This window comes from Lepidochelys olivacea, assembly GCF_965140295.1.
Source record: "Lepidochelys olivacea isolate rLepOli2 genome assembly, chromosome: 27".
NCBI classification, from domain to species: Eukaryota; Metazoa; Chordata; order Testudines; family Cheloniidae; genus Lepidochelys; species Lepidochelys olivacea.
Window position 1 is genome coordinate 13,418,326 of NC_140437.1, and position 18,099 is coordinate 13,436,424.

Below are 18,099 nucleotides of genomic sequence, written 5' to 3' on the forward strand. Positions count from 1 at the left end.
AGGTAAATATTTCTTTCATTGCTTACTCCCAGTTTCCCCAAGATGAATCCCAATCACTCAGAAATGAATCACTCCCCCCCCCCATCCCCTAATCTGTTTGCAGAATTGTCAGTTATGCAATTGAGTGGCTGACATGCTAACCCTTCCTGCTTTGCCTGATATCTTCCACCATGGAACTACTGAAGTGTGTGTGCTTGAGGTTTATTTTCCCTTTCAACAGAACCTTGGAAAGGCGGAACAGCGAAAATCTGAGATGCAGATCAATCATTATCCTCTCATTTCTCAGTAAGGCTTTGATTTAAAAACGAGAAGGGGAGAGAGAGAGAGAGAGACAGGTTACTTTTTGGAAGATCTCCCTGCTTCCCCAGCAGAAAGCTAAGCAGCCAGCTGGTAACGCTTTACTTATAGTTGTAATTGGCTGCCCTAGAACCGCTGACAAGCTAAACAAGGGATCTGTATAGTCTTTATTTTTCGCAACAAGGAAAGCAAATGCCAGCTCAATGCGCAGCTCAACGCCCGTGGCACGAGAATGAATTAAATATACGGCCGAATAGCTCTTTTTATTTTTTTTTTACAAAAACCCTAAAGTATTAGGTATCAATGAGGCATTTGTCTTTTCGGGGCTACAGATAAGGGGGTGGGGGGAAGGGTGTACAGGCTCCTGAAAAACTACGACAAAGACAGTGGAAATCTTATGGGGCGAAGGAAGGAATTTTAGACAGAATCAATAAAGGAATAAAGAGAGCCCCGTTCATTTATTTCTCCCAGCAAAGAGAGAGAGAGAAAGATGCTGTTTTATAACCAAAGTGTTTCTAGCCTCCCTCCCCCCCCCTTCGTCTCAGTTGAAAACTGATTACAGGTTGCTTATCGACTCCAGCACAATTCCGCCCCATTCTCGCATAGATCTTGGAGGGTTTATATCACATCCATTATTTATCATATTTTATAAATCCAGCCATACTCTAGTTCTTTTTTTTTTTTCCACATTACCAGGAGCCAGTGGGGAAGCTGGCTGCTGATTGGAGCGGGCAAAATCACGTGCCCCGGAGTCACATGGTCAGGGAGGAAAAAGGGGGTCCTTTTTGGTGTAAATCTGGACTCTAATTCCGTAATATATCACGGTACCTCGTAAAACCGACACTAAAACGTCCCGGCCTACAAATCACGCGGCCAAATTATGAGTTCATTGTATTATGCGAATGCTTTATTTTCTAAATATCAAGCCGCAAGTTCAGTTTTCCCATCCGGCGTCTTTCCTGAGCAAACTTCGTGCGCTTTTGCCTCCAATACCCAGCGAACGGGGTATGGATCCGGTTCCAGCGCCTCGTTTGCTACCAGCATGCCTGGGCTCTACGCCAATGGGAGTAGCATGCACCCCCAAACCTCCAGCATGTATTCCACCAGCTACGGCCTGGAAACCAGTTCTTTCAACATGCACTGTTCTCCGTTTGAGCAAAACCTCTCGATGATGTGCCCGGGAGACGCCTCCAAGCAGACTTGCAGCAAAACGGATCAGAGGGACTCAGACTTGCAAAGCGAGAGCAACTTCCGGATCTATCCCTGGATGAGGAGTACAGGTAAGTCAAAAGCCTCCTTAAAGAAAGTCGCCGGGGGGGGGGGATGTAAATTATTTTATGGCGTGCGGGAGGGGTGGGGGGGGAAATGAGGGGAGGGGAGGGGGGAATTGTCCCCAACTCCTTTTATGACGTTTCGCCGAAAAGGAAACGCTCTTTCGCTCTCTCTCTGCCTTCGAGAGGGAGAGAGAGACACCCCCCACCCCACCCCCATAAACCCATCCTTTTAGCTTTAAATATTTATTAGAGCGGCTGGTGCTGCGTGTATGCGATGCAAAAGGCAGTTTGTCTTAGCGAGGAAAGGCAGGGCTGCAAAATCATAACCATTAGCTAATTGTCCCCATACTTAACTCTATTTTTTTAAAATGTTTTTGTTTGCTTGTTCCTAAAGAAACTCCGTACAGGCGGCTCGCAGGGTTTTTTTTTTTTTTAAAATAAAATTAATTAATTAATTTTGCTGGCTTGTTTAAGATTGCTAGAGCGCTAATTACCAGACCCTTAGCATAACGTCCCAGACAGCGCAATTAAGCCCTGAATGTGACCATTCGTCTAATAGAAACGGCAACACATAATTCCAGTTTGCAATTCAATCCCTGCTTTCAAAATTGTGAAATTGCGGAAGGGGAATAAATAAATAAATAAAGAGATGCGGGTCTCGTGTAAATAACGCAGCGGCTAGAATCACTGATTAATCAGGGTCGGCGTGTTTATGCTTTTTCATGGCCTATTGGAGAAGCTCTGGATAAGGTGCTGATCAGCGGTAATGGACCCTGCATTGGACTTATTAGACAAAGTGCCTACACCAGGTTCCAAAAGTTGTTAGACCCACATGATGCTGTCAGAGTGATGAACAAACGCTGGCCGTGGAACTGTGGGTTCTGTTTCCTCGCCACAAGATAAGGGGAGAGGGACATGATCTCATGAAGTGAAGCTGCCTACTTAGCATATGTATTTAAAATACAAATCTGTATAATGCACCCATCCCGGCTGGCATACGTATATTTCATTCACAAACACGCGTCCTCTCAGCATATTAGTGTCAATTAACATTTAATAAATATCCTTATTCATTGCAAGAGATAGTGTTCTGACATACCCTTGGTTTCCCAATAAACTGAATTCATTTCAATAATTAAGAAATGCACTGGTTATAAGGCGTGAAAACGCTGGCCTGTCTCTCTCTCTCTCTCTCTTTTTGTTGGACGAAATCATTTCTAATTCTTATCTGGTCTTTCTGAGACCACTACCTAGCAAACTGAAATATTAATATCTCGTTTTCACTCTAAAGGCAGGTTTTTAAAGAAGGATTGCTGCCGCATTGAAAGCAGTGTGGAACATGTGAGCTCATTTCGATGCTACTAAAAGCTCTGACTTTCCTATGATTTGCCAGATTGCAACTTGATAGCCTCCTGAGTGATGAGTTAACTTTAAGCCAGATAGTTTGAACGTGTCTTGGTAGGAAACTTCAGGGGAGAACAAACTCCTGCCCAATGTATGTGCCAGTTGAAGGAAGCCCAATGCAGGCGATTGAGCAAGCAAGAGTTTACCCTATACTTATTTGTGGTCAGTATTTTCCATTACCTGCTCCATAATTCATTCACTTTTACAGCTGATGTATCAAAGACCAAATATTTCTGGTTGTGAACACTTCATCTCTGCCTTTCGATTTAAGGATTCCCCACTCCTTCTTTCTAAAATGTGCCACAGGATAACAACAAGGCTAGGGAGGATTTTGAAGTCGTGCGAATATGCTGGATTCCTGCGAAGACAAGCCCTCCAAGAGGCATATTTTGTGGTTTGCAGTGCCTAAAACTAAAACACTACCTGCTCCTAGAGATCCCCCACCACCACCACCTTTGCCCACCGTGTAATTGCGTTTGTGGAATTTCATCCGCGATGGGAAGATAGTATAGCAATTCCCCATTCAGCAACAGTTTATGGCTCTTTCCTCAACAGATTTTACAACCCACATTCCACAGAATTGCACATTTTACTTCCTTGCCCCTTTTACAGCTCGCCTGGCCGTTTTCCTTTTCCTTTCTTTAATAAGTCTTTTCTTCCTTACCTCCCCCCCCCCAAAAAAAAAGTCCACTGGAATGTTTTGGATGGATGTCGAGGGCTTGTATTGGCCATCCTGGGTATCAACTGAATAGAAACCACAAACATCATGATGCTGCATAATTATTTCCAATTGAATTCCAGCAAATGGCACGAAAATGTGCTCTGGTTTCATTCCAGTCCCCTTTCACAGACAACTAAATAGTTGCGGGTAATGCCGGATGACTGCCGAGTCTTTGTTTCAGCCTGTTCCCATGTAGATAAAAATATCCTCTTCAAAAACCTCTGGTTATGCAGCCCCATCTTTCTGACAGATTTTTAAAAAAATACCCCACTTTCATCTGGGGAAGTAACATTATCCATGTCAACCACTGCCTGCCCCTTGCCAGTAGACCAGAGCAATGTAATATAGAAAATATTCCGTTAAATAATTAAGACCATTGCGCAGCTTACAAACAGGGCTAAATGATGACAGCTTTAACAGAGGACAAATAATTGAAATGGTATATTTAGCAGAGGCTTCTATCTAGCTATGGAAAGTATTTATTAATGTATTTATTCCCTGGTTAATGGGAAATTTCTTAGGTTAAAAATAAAAACAAATGCTTTAATATGAAAGTGGTAGCAAACTTGTTGAAGTTCTCTCCCACACAAACACAATCTGAAAATAGGTAACACTTCCCCCTGCTCCCCAGATAAGAAAAATAATTAAATATGCGATGGGTGTGTGTGTGTGTTCTATTAGAATGTTATATTCTTCCAAAAATACAAGGATCGGATTCTAAGTTGTCAGCGCTCTTTTGAGGAAACAACTGGGGATCTGCCGTTGGTGTATTACATAGCTAGGCTATTATGGACAATATCTGGAATATGTTTAAAGAAAAAAACAACCAAACAACCAAACAAACAAAAAGGCAACCCAACAGCTACCCAGAGTTCATTTGATTCTAATTTATTGTTTCACAGGGACTGACAGGAAAAGAGGACGTCAGACCTACACCAGGTACCAAACCCTGGAGCTGGAGAAAGAATTCCACTATAACCGCTATTTGACCAGAAGAAGACGCATCGAAATCGCTCATGCTTTGTGCCTGACAGAGAGGCAGATCAAAATCTGGTTCCAGAACAGACGCATGAAGTGGAAAAAAGAAAATAAAACCGCATGCACCAGTTCAAATAGCCAGGAAAAACCAGACGCTGAAGATGATGAAGAAGAATGAAAGGGATGGGTTTGGGTGAAGGGGACTTTAGTCCAGAAAGCTAATCCAGGAAACGTGAAACCTAAACATAAAGGACTATATATATATATATATATATAAAATAAATGAAATCAAAATAAAAACAAGCCTAAGAATGGTGCATTCTGTTTCCTGATACTGAAAAAAAAATACTACCTATGTTAGTCTCTTTTTTTTTTGTACAATAGAATGGATAATAATATCTACCTATTAAATGTGGCTTTAGAGTCAGATAGACACATTTTTCTATGTGAGTCTTCATACAGTACAAGTATTTGTAAATCTCCCTGTTTGTATTTCCTTGTGTACTTTTTTGGTATGAAGTAATGTGGCCGTGTTAGCACCTTTAATTAGAAAATGTGATCTGAAAGTATGAAGGGAAATTATACATAGCGTATATAGTACTCTGTACATAATATGAATTATGATGATCGCTTGTTCTGTTGTAACCTCTGTGGTTCTTTTCTGGTTGCGATGCTGTTTTTGTCTGTGTATATTTTTACCTGGACCACTTCCTTGTTCAAGTCATTAGAAAAAATGAATTAATATTGTGCTGAGTAAAGCGGTGTATATCAAGGTAGACGATTATTTAATAGCAGCGAGTTTCTTTTTCCTGGTTTGTGATTATTATTCTTCAAAATAATAATAATAAAAACACCCACCAATAGTCTAAAACTGTGTTCAGTTCATTGCACTTTTCTTATGTGTTTGCATTATTAGAATTCAGTTGTTTATTTCTGGATATAAAGAAAATATCCCCTTTAATTTCCCCTGATAGGTCATCTTATTCGGACCAGATAATTTTCAGCATAACAGTCGTATTTAACATTTTAATGACATTTCTACAAATGTTAAGACTTTAAAACATTTAGCGAAATAAAACTCATAGTCGGGTATAAAAAAACAATTGCCAAGAATATGGATTTGCAGATTTCACTCTTTTCCCTTCCTCCAAATATCTTCAGAGATTATTCTACTGGGAAAAAAGACGGGAAAGGTAAAAGCAGAGAAGCAAGAAACAATAAAAAAAAAACCCTATTTCTATATTATATATTGATTCTTGTGACTAATCTGACCCTTTCCCTAGGACACAAGATATTTTGCTATGGTTTGGGGTTTGTTGTTCCCCCCTTTCGATTGCTTTATCGTGGATTGTAAGTATTTCATTAGCACGGCATAATGTTTAACATCAAAACACACATAAAATAAATGAAACCAATTAAACTCAGGAAAATCAACAATGCAAAACAACGGTAACTAATTTTAAGCACTTGCGAGCATCTCTCTCTCGCTCTCGCTCTCTCTCTCCCTCTCCCTCTTTTTAACATTTCCAGTGTACGCAATAAAGGAACGTATTCTTCAAGTAGGAGATGTACGCAGTTCTAGAAATGTGTGTGTAATAGGAATACGAATATAGCAGACCGCGTGGAATTAGGTGTAGCTGTTAAATGGCTTCTTTCTTTCTTTCTTTCTCACGGAAGCTGAAAACATTTAATAAAATATCTTTCTTTCATTTTATCCCCAATACACAACACTTGATTTCCACTTATTAATACAGTGGGATGCCGAAATAAGAATATTAAATCTTTTAGATAAAATAATGTAACACATTACTAAAAAAAAAAATCACGGTGTTAGGCCACTTACTATATGGATCATATATTATGGCGTTTACACAGAAATCCCACTTGATCAGAGAATAAAAGGTGAAAACTAAATGTTCCCTTATCAAATCCCCCCATTGTCATGTGTTTTCATACACACTCTTTCCAGAGCGAAAACTGGGTTCCAGAAAATTCCTATTGCTCGTGAAAGGTGTCTTGCTGTATTGGGCCAGATCTATTGTCCCTGGGACATGTACCTCTACAGCGACGGGCATCTCTGAATTAAGGATTTTTTTAAAAAATCTTTATTATGCTCAATCTATTGAAGCACATCTTATCAGCGTAGTAGCAAATCTTACAGCCCGCCCGTGATTTCCACACACGAAAATTACCTAGTGTCAGGATTTCCAATTAACGTTCTGAGTGCGTGGTGTGTTGGATCCTAAATACGTAGTGACACATAAATACATAGGGTTAGATTACGTTCTAGATACAGACAGCATTTCTCTTTCAATATATTTGCATTTCTCTATTTCCAAATTCTCCGACGCCCGCAATGGTTCATTTTCTGTTTTAGCAGAAGGATTCACAATTACACAGCTAAATAAGGTTAAAATAAAACCCGCTGCTTGAACATCGCCTGTCCTTTAAAAATCTTTTTTTAGCCTTCTGTGTAAGGTCTGATTCTGGCACCTCCATTAAATCCCCCACCAGGGAAAAAAAGAAAAAAAAAGATCTTTGCATATTCTTATATTTTTGTTTAAAAAATAAAAGATGGCGTCTAAGAAAAAGACTGCCGGTAAAGCAGTCATGAAGAAATGCAATAAATTCCTTGTTGTTTTATGAAAATTTACAACTTTGTGATAGAACTTTATGAGTGGCTGGGTTCTGGGATTGGCCAGAGCCGGTCATGTGGACTGCTAACCGTGAACATGAACTTTTTATGATTTCCCATGTGGTTATATTGCACCATTCTTTTGGCCGCTGTACCTTGGGTCGGATCAGTGTCCTCTATAGGGCTCTTGCTTCTTTACATTGTTTTACTTTCGTGTATAAACTCGAAAGGGCTAAAAGGGGGAGGAGGTGGTGGAGGGGGGTAAACACAAGACACACGCACTCTCACCCCCCAAAAGAGAGCGAGAGAGACTTAAAAGGTTTTTTTATTTTAATTCCTGTGTTAATTTGCCTGCTGATTTTGGAGTCTCAGTAGTAATGGAGGGGAAGTGGAGATTCTGTACCGAGTGGAGGCTGATATTTTTCAAGGAGGGAAGTTACTCCATTTTCTGTGCAAATGACAGCAATGCAAGAAGCTATCACAAGTCAGAGAGACAATCGACGGCTATCAGGTTGGGACAATATTTGTCAGCTAAAAGATAAACAAACGCTACTTGCTTAAAAAAAAAAACTTATACCACAGAAATGGACGTCAAAAGGTAAGGGAATAATATATGTTTCTCTTCATTTGATTATTTTTTTTTTTGCTTTGAGAAAATGCAATTATAAAACTCCCTCTCTCCTCCCCCACCCCAAGAAAGAAAGAAAGATTAACAGAGACAGTAAGACAGCAATATCACCTGGATATACTGTCTTAGATATCTGACTTGGAAACAAGGCTGCTGTGGTCTTCGGTGACGGGGTCTTTTAGATATTGCCTTAAAAAAAAACTAGCCAAACCCTACTTGGTTTGTTGCCTGGGATATGTTTTATTTTTTACCCCTCCCGAGCAGAATTATCTTGCCATTTTGCCTGTCTTCAGGCGAGCCCAGTAATTTGGCGAAGTTTGCATTGAAGCCAGTTGGGTTTTGTTTTGCTCTCCGGGGTCATTATTACGTGGGTGGTTTCTTCAAAGAGGGCAGTCCACCACAGTCCTGTAGAATAAGGTTCTGGAAACTAGAAAACATAATAAGAATAAGAGCAACTACAGGGCTGCAACGTTATGATTACGTTTATTTTTAAAGTGAAAGTTCCAAATGAACGAGGATGCTGGGAGGGAATGAGGATGGGTGGGTTTCATTGCGTTCTGCAATGCTCCTGCAAATGTAACTCGTCTGTGGAGCTGTAAATCCCTAAATATCGTTTATTGTTTATTTCTGTCTTCCTTTTCCTCCGCTTGCTACCGTGCGGTGTGAAAACATCCTTGTATTTGAATAGCTTCTCCTCTGAACGAAATGGTTGCTTTGGTTTTAAGAAAATACTTCTTCGGTGAGGCACGTCATTTTGAATGTTCCTTTTCATTATTGCAGGACTTAAAAAAAAAAAAGACACATGGCTCCTGTTTTCTGATGCTTTTCAAATAACACAGTATCCGAGGTTTATGCATGGCAAGGGATATTGATTAAGGAAGGCACCAATGAGTTAACCATTAAAAATAGATGACAAGGCGACTTATATCACCCGGCTTGACTATTCCTGCATATTGTAGGGGCAAGAGTAAATGATAGCAACGGTGGAAATAGCAAACAAAAATTAATTTTCAAAAGATATTTTTGAAGGAGCTGTTACGTGTTGATACATAACAGGGGAAAATAAAAGCCAGTTGACGGGCTTTTCCTTTTAAGTCCATAAATGTTATAGAATCCGTGGTTACTGCTGTTCTTTAAAAATAAAAGGGGGGAAAATGATTATTTCATTTAATTTAAATAACATAATTCCAGAATCTATGTCTGCTGATGTTTTTAAATGCTGTGTGAGAAACCACTTGTAGAACCCAGGAGATAAATGTCACTCCAAGTAAGTCTTTTTAATCACTTTACCCCGGGCACCCTCTAATGTCTGATTGTCTATGAAATCTAAATGTTTTCGCTAGACCATAGATAAGTTGCTAATTAAGGAATTCCTGTAGTTTAAACATCACCTAGCTGTTTATTTTTAAAAACGGAAGGTCTATTTCTCTTTATGTCTTTTCTGTTATAAATTGCTTTCCAGCCCATTTTATGCGGTCTGCTGCCATCTACCGTCCAATGCAAGAAAACTTCGGTTTGCTTAAATATTTCTCGGTGATTAATATCCCTTGAAACTGGTTAACAAATTCCATTTTCTACATTTTTGTTCGAGTAGTGGTTTATAAATGCATTGCACGTTTGTATATCTCCTGGAAATGGAACAAATGTGACCTCCCATTTGGTACAGGAACCTCAGACCAGATCCATTTTTATTCTGAGGCCTGCTACATTGCCGAGGATTTCAAGTTATATAAGTTCATTATCTATACGTTATCTATTATGTAGTACAAAACCAAAAGAGGAAAGAAAGCTGGTTATTTCTTGACAGCACACACAGCAAGTGAGCTTGTGAAATGAGAGCCATAATTAGATGAGGAGACAAGAAGGCAGGAGATTTGAGCTAATTATGAAGTCAATGAACTATTTATTTGTTTGTTCGCTTATTGTTTCGAATGATCATTTTGGAGTGGTCTGTAAAAGGTAGGTCTAGTGGTGTGCACTACACTGAGGTGATGGTTGGGGCAGGGAGCAGAGGGTGAGAGCCTAAGAGGAATCCCTTTTAAGATACAGTAGGCTTTGAACGGACAATGCAAGCCTGTTATTTTAAAAGCTCTCTCTCTCTCTCTTTCTCCCTCGTTTTCTCCTACTACCACACAGTTTCCTGGCAACTGTTTATGTCTAGACTAGGGACATTCCCCTATATGAAAGTGAGATGCCCAGAGACTATGTTAAAATAAATAAAAAGTTTCTCCTTTTGACTAATAACAGCCATGATTAACTTGTTCCATTCTGTAACTGCTCACACTCTGTAGCATTCTCCAAGCAACCTACATGCTTCATGCTTTGATTTCTCTTCCACCCGTTTCTGTTCCCCTATTTTTAGTTTCCCTAGCAAGATTTCTTTCCCCTTACCCCTCCCAGGGTTTCCTTTAGCGGAAATAAGGTAATATGGATACATTTTTTACTACCCCAAGGTCCTTCCCGCAACCCCTCCTCTCACTTTTTTTTTTGTTAATTATTAGCTGCACTGTTTAATGGAACAATGGTAGATTATTATTGCTTCTTTTCAAAGATCCCATTAACGAGGTTATTATGCACTGCACGGGAAGTCAGGTAAATTAAACTTAAATTGCTGGAAATTAAGTTTCAAATGGTTATGTGCGGATGGAGAGAGAATTATTTTTTAAACACCTTCAGGGGTCATTGTTTTAAATATGCCAACAATGTAGAAAAAAATCCTTATGCCGTTTTTCTAATAGGAATTTGAGTGAGGTTGTATATTACAAGAGCAATCTCCTCCTCTGTTAATAGCTTTATATGTCTAAATACAGTAACAAGGCTTTTCAAGTGTTGTCTTAGTGTTAGCTTGACTTTATGGCTGCAATAAGTCCCCTGATTGGGAAGGTCCTGCTGTGTTGTCACTTCAGAAGGCTTGAGAATCCCAACTCGACAGGAAAAAAAAGCGACCCGTTTTTTACTGGGACCAGCTCCTCTTAACTTTCCACAAAGTTCTTAACTAGCTTAGCTTTTATACAAGCAATTCTCTGTTCTGTTTGCATTTCAAAATATTTGTGCGCTGTTTGAATCCCCTCATTTATCTGCCTCTCTCTCTGCTTTGTGGAGTTGGCATTTGCTAGCAGAAGAGCAAAAATGGAGAAAAAAGCCCAGCCAGCACTCTCTGAGCCAGAGAGCTGCGAATGTACATGCTGTAAATAAATCCCTTTAATCTTTATTTATACCCTGCCAGTCGAGTTATGTCAATCAGTAGGGAAAGATGGATTCTCAGTGCTAAATGAAACATTTTATTCCTCCTTATGTTGTCTCTTGCAACTACACCGACTAGTGGTTTCTTTTCTTTTTAATAAAACCAAAGACTTCTTAAGTAAACGAGGCCCAGTTCTGAATGAAAATATGCAAAGAAAATACAGTGGAAGACACAGTGACCACACTGCAAGCTGTATCAGCAACCGATATGTTAAGGTCTCTATGTTCCACTCCCCATGCCTGGTTGCCTTTAGAAACATCCTTAGGCAAAATATTTTCCATAAGAAACCCCGCATAGATTTATCTTAAAAGTTTAGCAAGCAACTCAGGGTATAGCCCAAGCATCTTTCTAAACAAAATTAAGATACCTTTTGAAAAAAGCTATTCAGATGATATCAGAGACCAACTTGACACTAAACACACAATTCTAGCTAGTGATCGAATGCATTCTGAATACTCTGCCGCATGTTACAGATGGTAAACTTGCCATCTTGCAGGTCTGAGTATATGGATGATGGACACTTTAAGATCTATATATTTTTTTCCAAAATGGAACAAAAGCTTAATTCAGGTTTTATACCAAGTTTTCTTCTTTTATATTTCTACCACTAAAAGTCTATAAATATTAAGTGAAGCGCTATCTTCCTTTAGCAGGGCGCGTCATATTATTCCAGCCTAAATAACACCTCTAAATAATCAACAATAAGCAATTAGCGCGAGGCGAGTTTCAATTAGTGAATTTTATTTTTTTTCTTTCACAATAAAAATAAAAATTACTACAGACAAAAGGTAGGTAGCCTTAGCCACAAGCATGCTAAATTGAGCTGTGTTTCATAGAAACGCTACATCACCATGTGTGGGGGAAACAGTCTTTAAACATGCTTAGGGAAGAACATTTTCACAACTATCATCATTAAAAAGAAGTAAAGAAAACGTTTTCAGCGATTTTACTCACTCATTTAATTATCAGGAATTCATACTTCATAGCCCAGATTCCGCATGCTGTGCAAATCATCCCAGATGTTCCTGATTTTACTCTTACATAAATTTTGCGTAACTTTCTAATCAAATGCCTGAGCGTTTGCCTCCTGCAAAGCAACTAACTTCATTGTGTTCAATGGAGGTTGTTTTTTTCTCCCCAATAGACAGTCAAGTTTCTCTTTTAATCTCATGTTCCCATGCCAATAAAACAGATCTGCGTAGGTTTGGGTCCATTCCATACACAAAGGAAAACTCTGTAAGAACAAATATAATAGATATCAGTCAGAAAGGAGGGGAGAAAAACTACTTCCTTTACATGTTATTTCCTTGAATTATAAAGATTACGCTGAGTCGAGTGCCCATTGCAGTGATGGCATGAAGTAGGCTTAGCTTTACAGCTGTAAACATGTTTAAAATAAATTAGCTCCTAATAAGATAACAGTTTCCTAAATACTTAACCCCCATCAGGGAGAATAGGCATTGGAAGTTCTGCAGTGATCATGTAATTATGTGTAATTCTAGACCAGGAGCATACACAAACGTGTATTCATACATACAGGTGTGTACCTTGTGTGGTGTATAAAATTCACTGCATATGATAGACAGGTAGATACATAGTGGGGTGTGTATGGGGATAGATAGATAGATAGATTAGATAGAAGTTTAGAAATGCACCTTAAACCAATCAATTTTCAATTTTATTGTTGAGGAAGTTTCTGAAGGATATGACAATTTCCCACAGCTAAAATGCATAGCAAAATATTTAAATCCAACCAGATCTTCCGCGTACAGAAATCTGAAGAGGAGGTGACTAGCCATTGAGAAACACACCTACAGCTAATGAATAAAAGCAGAAACATGAGCCACCAGCCCAGACCAAACTCATTTCATTTGGTCTTTCGCCCCAGTTTGAGAAAAAAAAACCCGGAATTTCGAGGTTATTCCTAAAGAGGTTTAAACTTTTTTTAAAAAAAAATAGGGACCTCGTAGTGGGGCCAGACACAAATGGAAAGGGTGATAAAATATGAAAGCAGGATCATCGCTCACCTTATAGGCAATAGACACGCCAAACAACAGCCTTTAAAAAAAAAAATCTTGATCAGTGACAATCAATAAAGACACTTCTTGACCGTAACCGAATGCTGCCTTTAACTGCAAAGGGTCGCACAAAGATTTGGTATTAACAATAAAACGCAAGAGGGCACAATTCGGTACATATATCTATATCTCTGTAAGTATTTAGTCCGGAATAAAGGTAATACTTCAATTCCCATCCATCTCATAGATTTGTAGCTCTTTCACAAAATAAATACGAAGCATAGAATTTGATGAGGCAGGCGAATGATACTTTAAAAGGAAGCCTCTTCTCTGTCAATCTATGATAATTAGATAACCATGAGAAATAAGTTACCAACATTGACTTCTCTTCTCTCCCCCCACCCCCGCCACCACAAACACACTTCCCATCCTAAACCCAGGCTAATTAAACAAATGAGACCTATTTACCCCACCCTCAATAACACCCCTCCCCCCAAAAAAACACCTAAAAGTTTTTTTTATGTAAAATAAAATATCCTAGCAATATTACCCGAATGGTCTGCAATCAATAACAGGCACCAGGGGTTAAACTTTTCAGAATAAAGGGATTTAACTTTTTTCTCTGTGTGTATATATCTTTATATCCATATCTATCGCTCTGTCTGTGTGTGTGTGTGTGTTTGGTCTATTTTTTAATTATTGTTTTAAAGACTCCAAACGTTTGGGGATTTATCTTTCTCAGATAATACGTATTTGGTTAAGGGGGTGAGTTTTGTTGTTTAAAAGCGAGGAAAAAGAGGGGCTGGGTGGTTTGTTCTGGGGGTCCCCAGTGCAATGCAAGCCCCTCATGGGTGCTATTTTGTAATCTCAGACTCTTGCTATTGGTCAGTCCATGATCAGATGGTTCTATTTCCTTGTGTCCCTCGCTGGCACCCAGCCATCCCCCTTCAGCTAAAACCCAATCTCCGATATACTACTAATAGCTAAACCACTTGGACTATAAAACACAACAAATCATAAAGCCAGGAAAGGACGGCTGCCTCCTCCCAATGAGTTCTTATTTTGTCAACTCTACCTTCCCGGTGAGCCTGGCTGCTGGGCAGGAGCCCTTCCTGGGACAAATCCCGTTATATGCCTCAGGATATGCGGATCCTTTAAGACACTACCCCGCTACCTATGGAGCCACTAGCGTCCAAGATAAGGGTTATCCCTCCTCTTCTTATTACCAGCAAGCTAACGGAGCTTACAGCCGGACCACAGCCTGTGACTATGGGTCAGCTGGTTTTTACAGAGAGAAGGACCCTGTCTGTGCCACCTCAAACCTAGATGACCAGGTTCAGTTTGCCCCAGATCAGCGGAAGACAGACTGCGCACAGAACAAAACTGTTTTCGGGGAAAGCGACGACCAGAAGTGCTCCACTCCCGTCTACCCCTGGATGCAGCGGATGAACTCTTGCAATAGTGAGTTACTCTTTTTTTTTAAATCTCTCTTTATTTATTTATTTCCTCTCCCCACCCCACCCCACCCCCCTTCCCCCTTTTCTTCTTTGCAAAAGAAACAGGAAAAGCTTAGTTGAGATCCAGCTTCCAGCCGGACGAGTCAGGCAAAGTACGAGACTCAAAGTTGTTTCTGACACAACCCCAAACTTTATGGCAGTCTTTTTCCTCTATCCCAGTTCTTTAGCCAGATCCTTTAAGAAGAAGAGAGAAAAAAAAAACAACAAGTTTGTGCCATACTTAGAGAGGCACGTATCTTCTTTCTTTTTGCACGCTCTAATTCGTATGTCACTCAGTTACAATGATTTATCTATCTCTGTGTCTTCTACACATACAGAGAGATATCTATTCACAAAAAAAGGACAGGATGACTTCACACACCCCCACCCCCACACACCCACCCTTTCTGGAGTTAAATAATGTAAAAGTCTTTAAATATTTGAAAGGCGAGAACTACATTTTTAATGAAACTCACCCATAATGAAAAGTCTGCCTGGAGAGATTTTTTCTCTCTGTGATGTATAGCTGGTTTAAGTGCTATCTCTTCAATCAGAAAGAAAGAAAGAAAGAAAGAAAGAAAGAAAGAAAGAAAGAAAGAAAGAAAGAAAGAAAGAAAGAAGTCATAGTGCTTCCATGTTTACATTCATTATTTGTTGCCTTTTAAGTTCCAAATTGATGTCCATTAGTGCAGGGACATGAAGTGTTGTATCCCCTTTAATGCACAGAGTTTGTCTAGATCGATACACTTCATTATTGCTTAAATGCCCAGATCTATTACTGCTGCCGGTAGGGAGGAAAAATTGAAAGGTGTGGGGAGGAGGGGGGGCACCTTGAGATTTTACATAATGGAATAAGACAGATCTAGCAATCTCTTCAAAGCACGGTCCTGGACTATCTGGCAAGTTCTGCATTAACCCTCCTGCCCAGGTGCCCGTGGAACTTTCTTGCCTTGAGCTAAGCAGCAGGAAGAAGCAGCAGGCATTGCAGAAACCCAAGACAAATTAGCAACTCTTTCCAAGGCGAACTAGCAAGTCAGGAGGTTTGCTAGAGGGCTGGCTTTGCCAAAGAAAGGAGTCTTGGGCACTTTGGCTAGATGATTTTTGGTTGGTAAAAGTATTTAGCGGGGAAGGCAAAGGAAGCAAAAGACCACACCACCCCTAAACACACACCCTTGATTAGAGTGCTAAGTGGCCGGCTCCCTGGCATTATTACGCACCTCTTAACTAGAATAAACCTTTGGGTATTTTCTCCCCCCCTCCTTTCCTTGCCTAACAGGTTCATCTTTCGGGCCAAGTGGCAGGAGAGGCCGTCAAACCTACACCCGCTACCAAACCCTGGAACTGGAGAAGGAGTTCCACTTTAACCGCTACTTGACCAGGCGCCGCCGGATCGAAATCGCACACGCACTTTGCCTAACAGAACGCCAGATCAAAATCTGGTTCCAGAACCGGAGGATGAAATGGAAAAAGGAAAATAAACTGCTCAACTCCACGCAGCTGAGCGCGGAGGAGGAGGAGGAGAAAGCAACGGAGTGAAAGTATTATTTAAGAGAAAGAGAGAATATCCCAACAGTTGGAGGAGATAGAGGGTGGAGGGGGGGGGAAAGGGTTGGAGTGGAAGAGAAAATGCACCCCAAGTGGTGCACGCTTTGTAAAATAACCGAGACGGTTTGAAGGTGGCGAGCCACCACCATAAATTTGCACCGTTGGACTCGTATTCCGTTAATCTGTCGTGTCAAAAAAAAAAAACAAAAAACAAAAAAAACAAAATACCAGGCTTCTAGTTGAGTTATTTCCCCTTTCTATTCCTCCAAATATAATATAAAATAAAATAATAATAATAATTTGGAACTCTTACCTGTGTTTCTACCCTTGGTGTCACTGTTAGTAACCCGCTAACACTTGTATTTAATGGAGGTGCTGCAATATATGTCATTTTTGGTGTTAATTGTCTTAATTTTGTAAAATGTTTCATGCACGATCGACTTATAGATTCCCCCTTCCCCGGTTGCTTTTCTTTTGGTAAATTAATCAGACCCTGGGCTCTTCGTAATTAGTTTCATTTTTTAAAGAGAAAACCTACTGAAGGAACAAGCGCTACCTAAAAGGATGCAAAAGCAACAACAAGAAAAAATATATTTTATTAATTTTTGTACGTGTTGTGATTGTAGTTTGTCTTAGGTATGGCCATGGAATACTCTAATAAAAGCAAAGTATTCGGACTCATCCACACCCCTTTGGTATTATTATCGTTATTATTATTCCTGTCTATGAAAATATGCCATTCATGTGGAGCTGAGGGGTTGTTAGCAAAGCAGGCGCTGCTGCTGTCTGCGTGTGACACTCTCTTCTAATCAGCAAGGACAAGCACCCATGCAGGATACGGAAGTTACAGTTGAGAGATAAATCTGCTTTTCCCCCTTTTTGCCTAATCTTAAATGCAGGACCTTTCACCAGCGATATCTCCGAGCTGACATTCTGCTTTAAGATCGCTCTTGTTTATTGTTACAGTCAAAAGAGTTATGAGGAAAAGCTCTCCATATACATAATAAATCAAAGAAAGAGGCAAAAATATGCTCTCGTCTATCTACCAAAGATACATAACGTTTGTCTAGCATCTTTCAAACATCTGGTCCCTTATTTCACTTTCCAAAATCAGGGAGATGTGCATTGTAGACATGTACATGTGGTAGGTTTCAGACTTGTTTTGTTTTTAAATTATTTTTAGTTGCAACTTTTTTCACTCCACGACGATGGGAATTATTTAAGCAGGAAAAAACAAACAAACCCCGGTAAGCTAAGTACAGTTAGATTGTTTCATGTATATGTACACACACCCACACACACCTTTCAGATGGCTCTCTTTACAGTGTCATTGGACTCGGAGGCTGTGAAGCTGGGCGTTATGTCTCTTCTGCGCTAAAGAACTAAGAGGTGTCTTGTAGTTGCAATGAAGTAAACTTTTCTTTGATTTTTTTTATTAAAAAAAGGAACCAAAAGAAGTCCTTTTCTTCTTGGGATCAGCAGATTTACAACAAAAACTTGCTCAGCTCAATGCTAATAAAATGTCTGAAGCTTCAGGAGAGAAAACATGCCTTTAAAAAGAACTACTCCTTTCCCCCCACCCACCCAAAAATACCTATGTATGGATGCATTCCCTCATGTCACAAGCTGTTTTAATGCCAGTCACTTTTAAAATCAATTCATGCAGAAGCTCCAAAGCTGTAGGACATTTACTATTATTGCCACTCTTTTCATTGCCTGTAATTATTATAATTATATGTCAGTTTCAATATGGCGCATAATTTCCAAGGAGTTGCAGACAAGCACTTGAAATTCCTAAACTGCCTGGGGAAAAAATAGCAGCCTTGCACAAAGCAAAACCCTGGTCAAATTTCAGGTTT

The 18,099-nt window shown here is 39.7% G+C and overlaps 3 protein-coding genes across 3 annotated transcripts in view; all 3 read left to right on the top strand.

Moving 5' to 3' along the window:
- The first annotated feature begins 1,048 nt into the window (after positions 1–1,048).
- HOXB7 (homeobox B7) lies at positions 1,049–5,504 on the top strand. Its single transcript, XM_084615980.1, has 2 exons — positions 1,049–1,577; positions 4,599–5,504. The coding sequence occupies exons 1-2, from the start codon at positions 1,178–1,180 to the stop codon at positions 4,850–4,852; spliced, it is 654 nt and encodes a 217-aa protein (XP_084472106.1). The 5' UTR covers positions 1,049–1,177; the 3' UTR covers positions 4,853–5,504.
- Positions 5,505–7,462: 1,958 nt separating this feature from the next.
- The window catches only part of HOXB3 (homeobox B3), a 59,181-nt gene continuing 48,544 nt past the window's right edge, over positions 7,463–18,099 (top strand). Inside the window, exon 1 of the mRNA XM_084615580.1 lies at positions 7,463–7,907. The gene's annotated coding sequence lies outside the window, so the exon portion shown is untranslated. The remainder of the gene's footprint in view (positions 7,908–18,099) is intronic.
- HOXB6 (homeobox B6) lies at positions 13,266–17,934 on the top strand. Its single transcript, XM_084615589.1, has 2 exons — positions 13,266–14,660; positions 15,972–17,934. The coding sequence occupies exons 1-2, from the start codon at positions 14,249–14,251 to the stop codon at positions 16,229–16,231; spliced, it is 672 nt and encodes a 223-aa protein (XP_084471715.1). The 5' UTR covers positions 13,266–14,248; the 3' UTR covers positions 16,232–17,934.

Excerpts from the sequence above, each read along its gene's own strand:
- HOXB7 (XM_084615980.1), top strand. The coding sequence starts at position 1,178 with ATGAGTTCATTGTATTATGCGAATGCTTTATTTTCTAAATATCAAGCC. Across the intron at positions 1,578-4,598 it reads TCCCTGGATGAGGAGTACAG|GGACTGACAGGAAAAGAGGA; the intron begins GTAAGTCAAAAG and ends ATTGTTTCACAG.
- HOXB6 (XM_084615589.1), top strand. The coding sequence starts at position 14,249 with ATGAGTTCTTATTTTGTCAACTCTACCTTCCCGGTGAGCCTGGCTGCT. Across the intron at positions 14,661-15,971 it reads GCGGATGAACTCTTGCAATA|GTTCATCTTTCGGGCCAAGT; the intron begins GTGAGTTACTCT and ends CTTGCCTAACAG.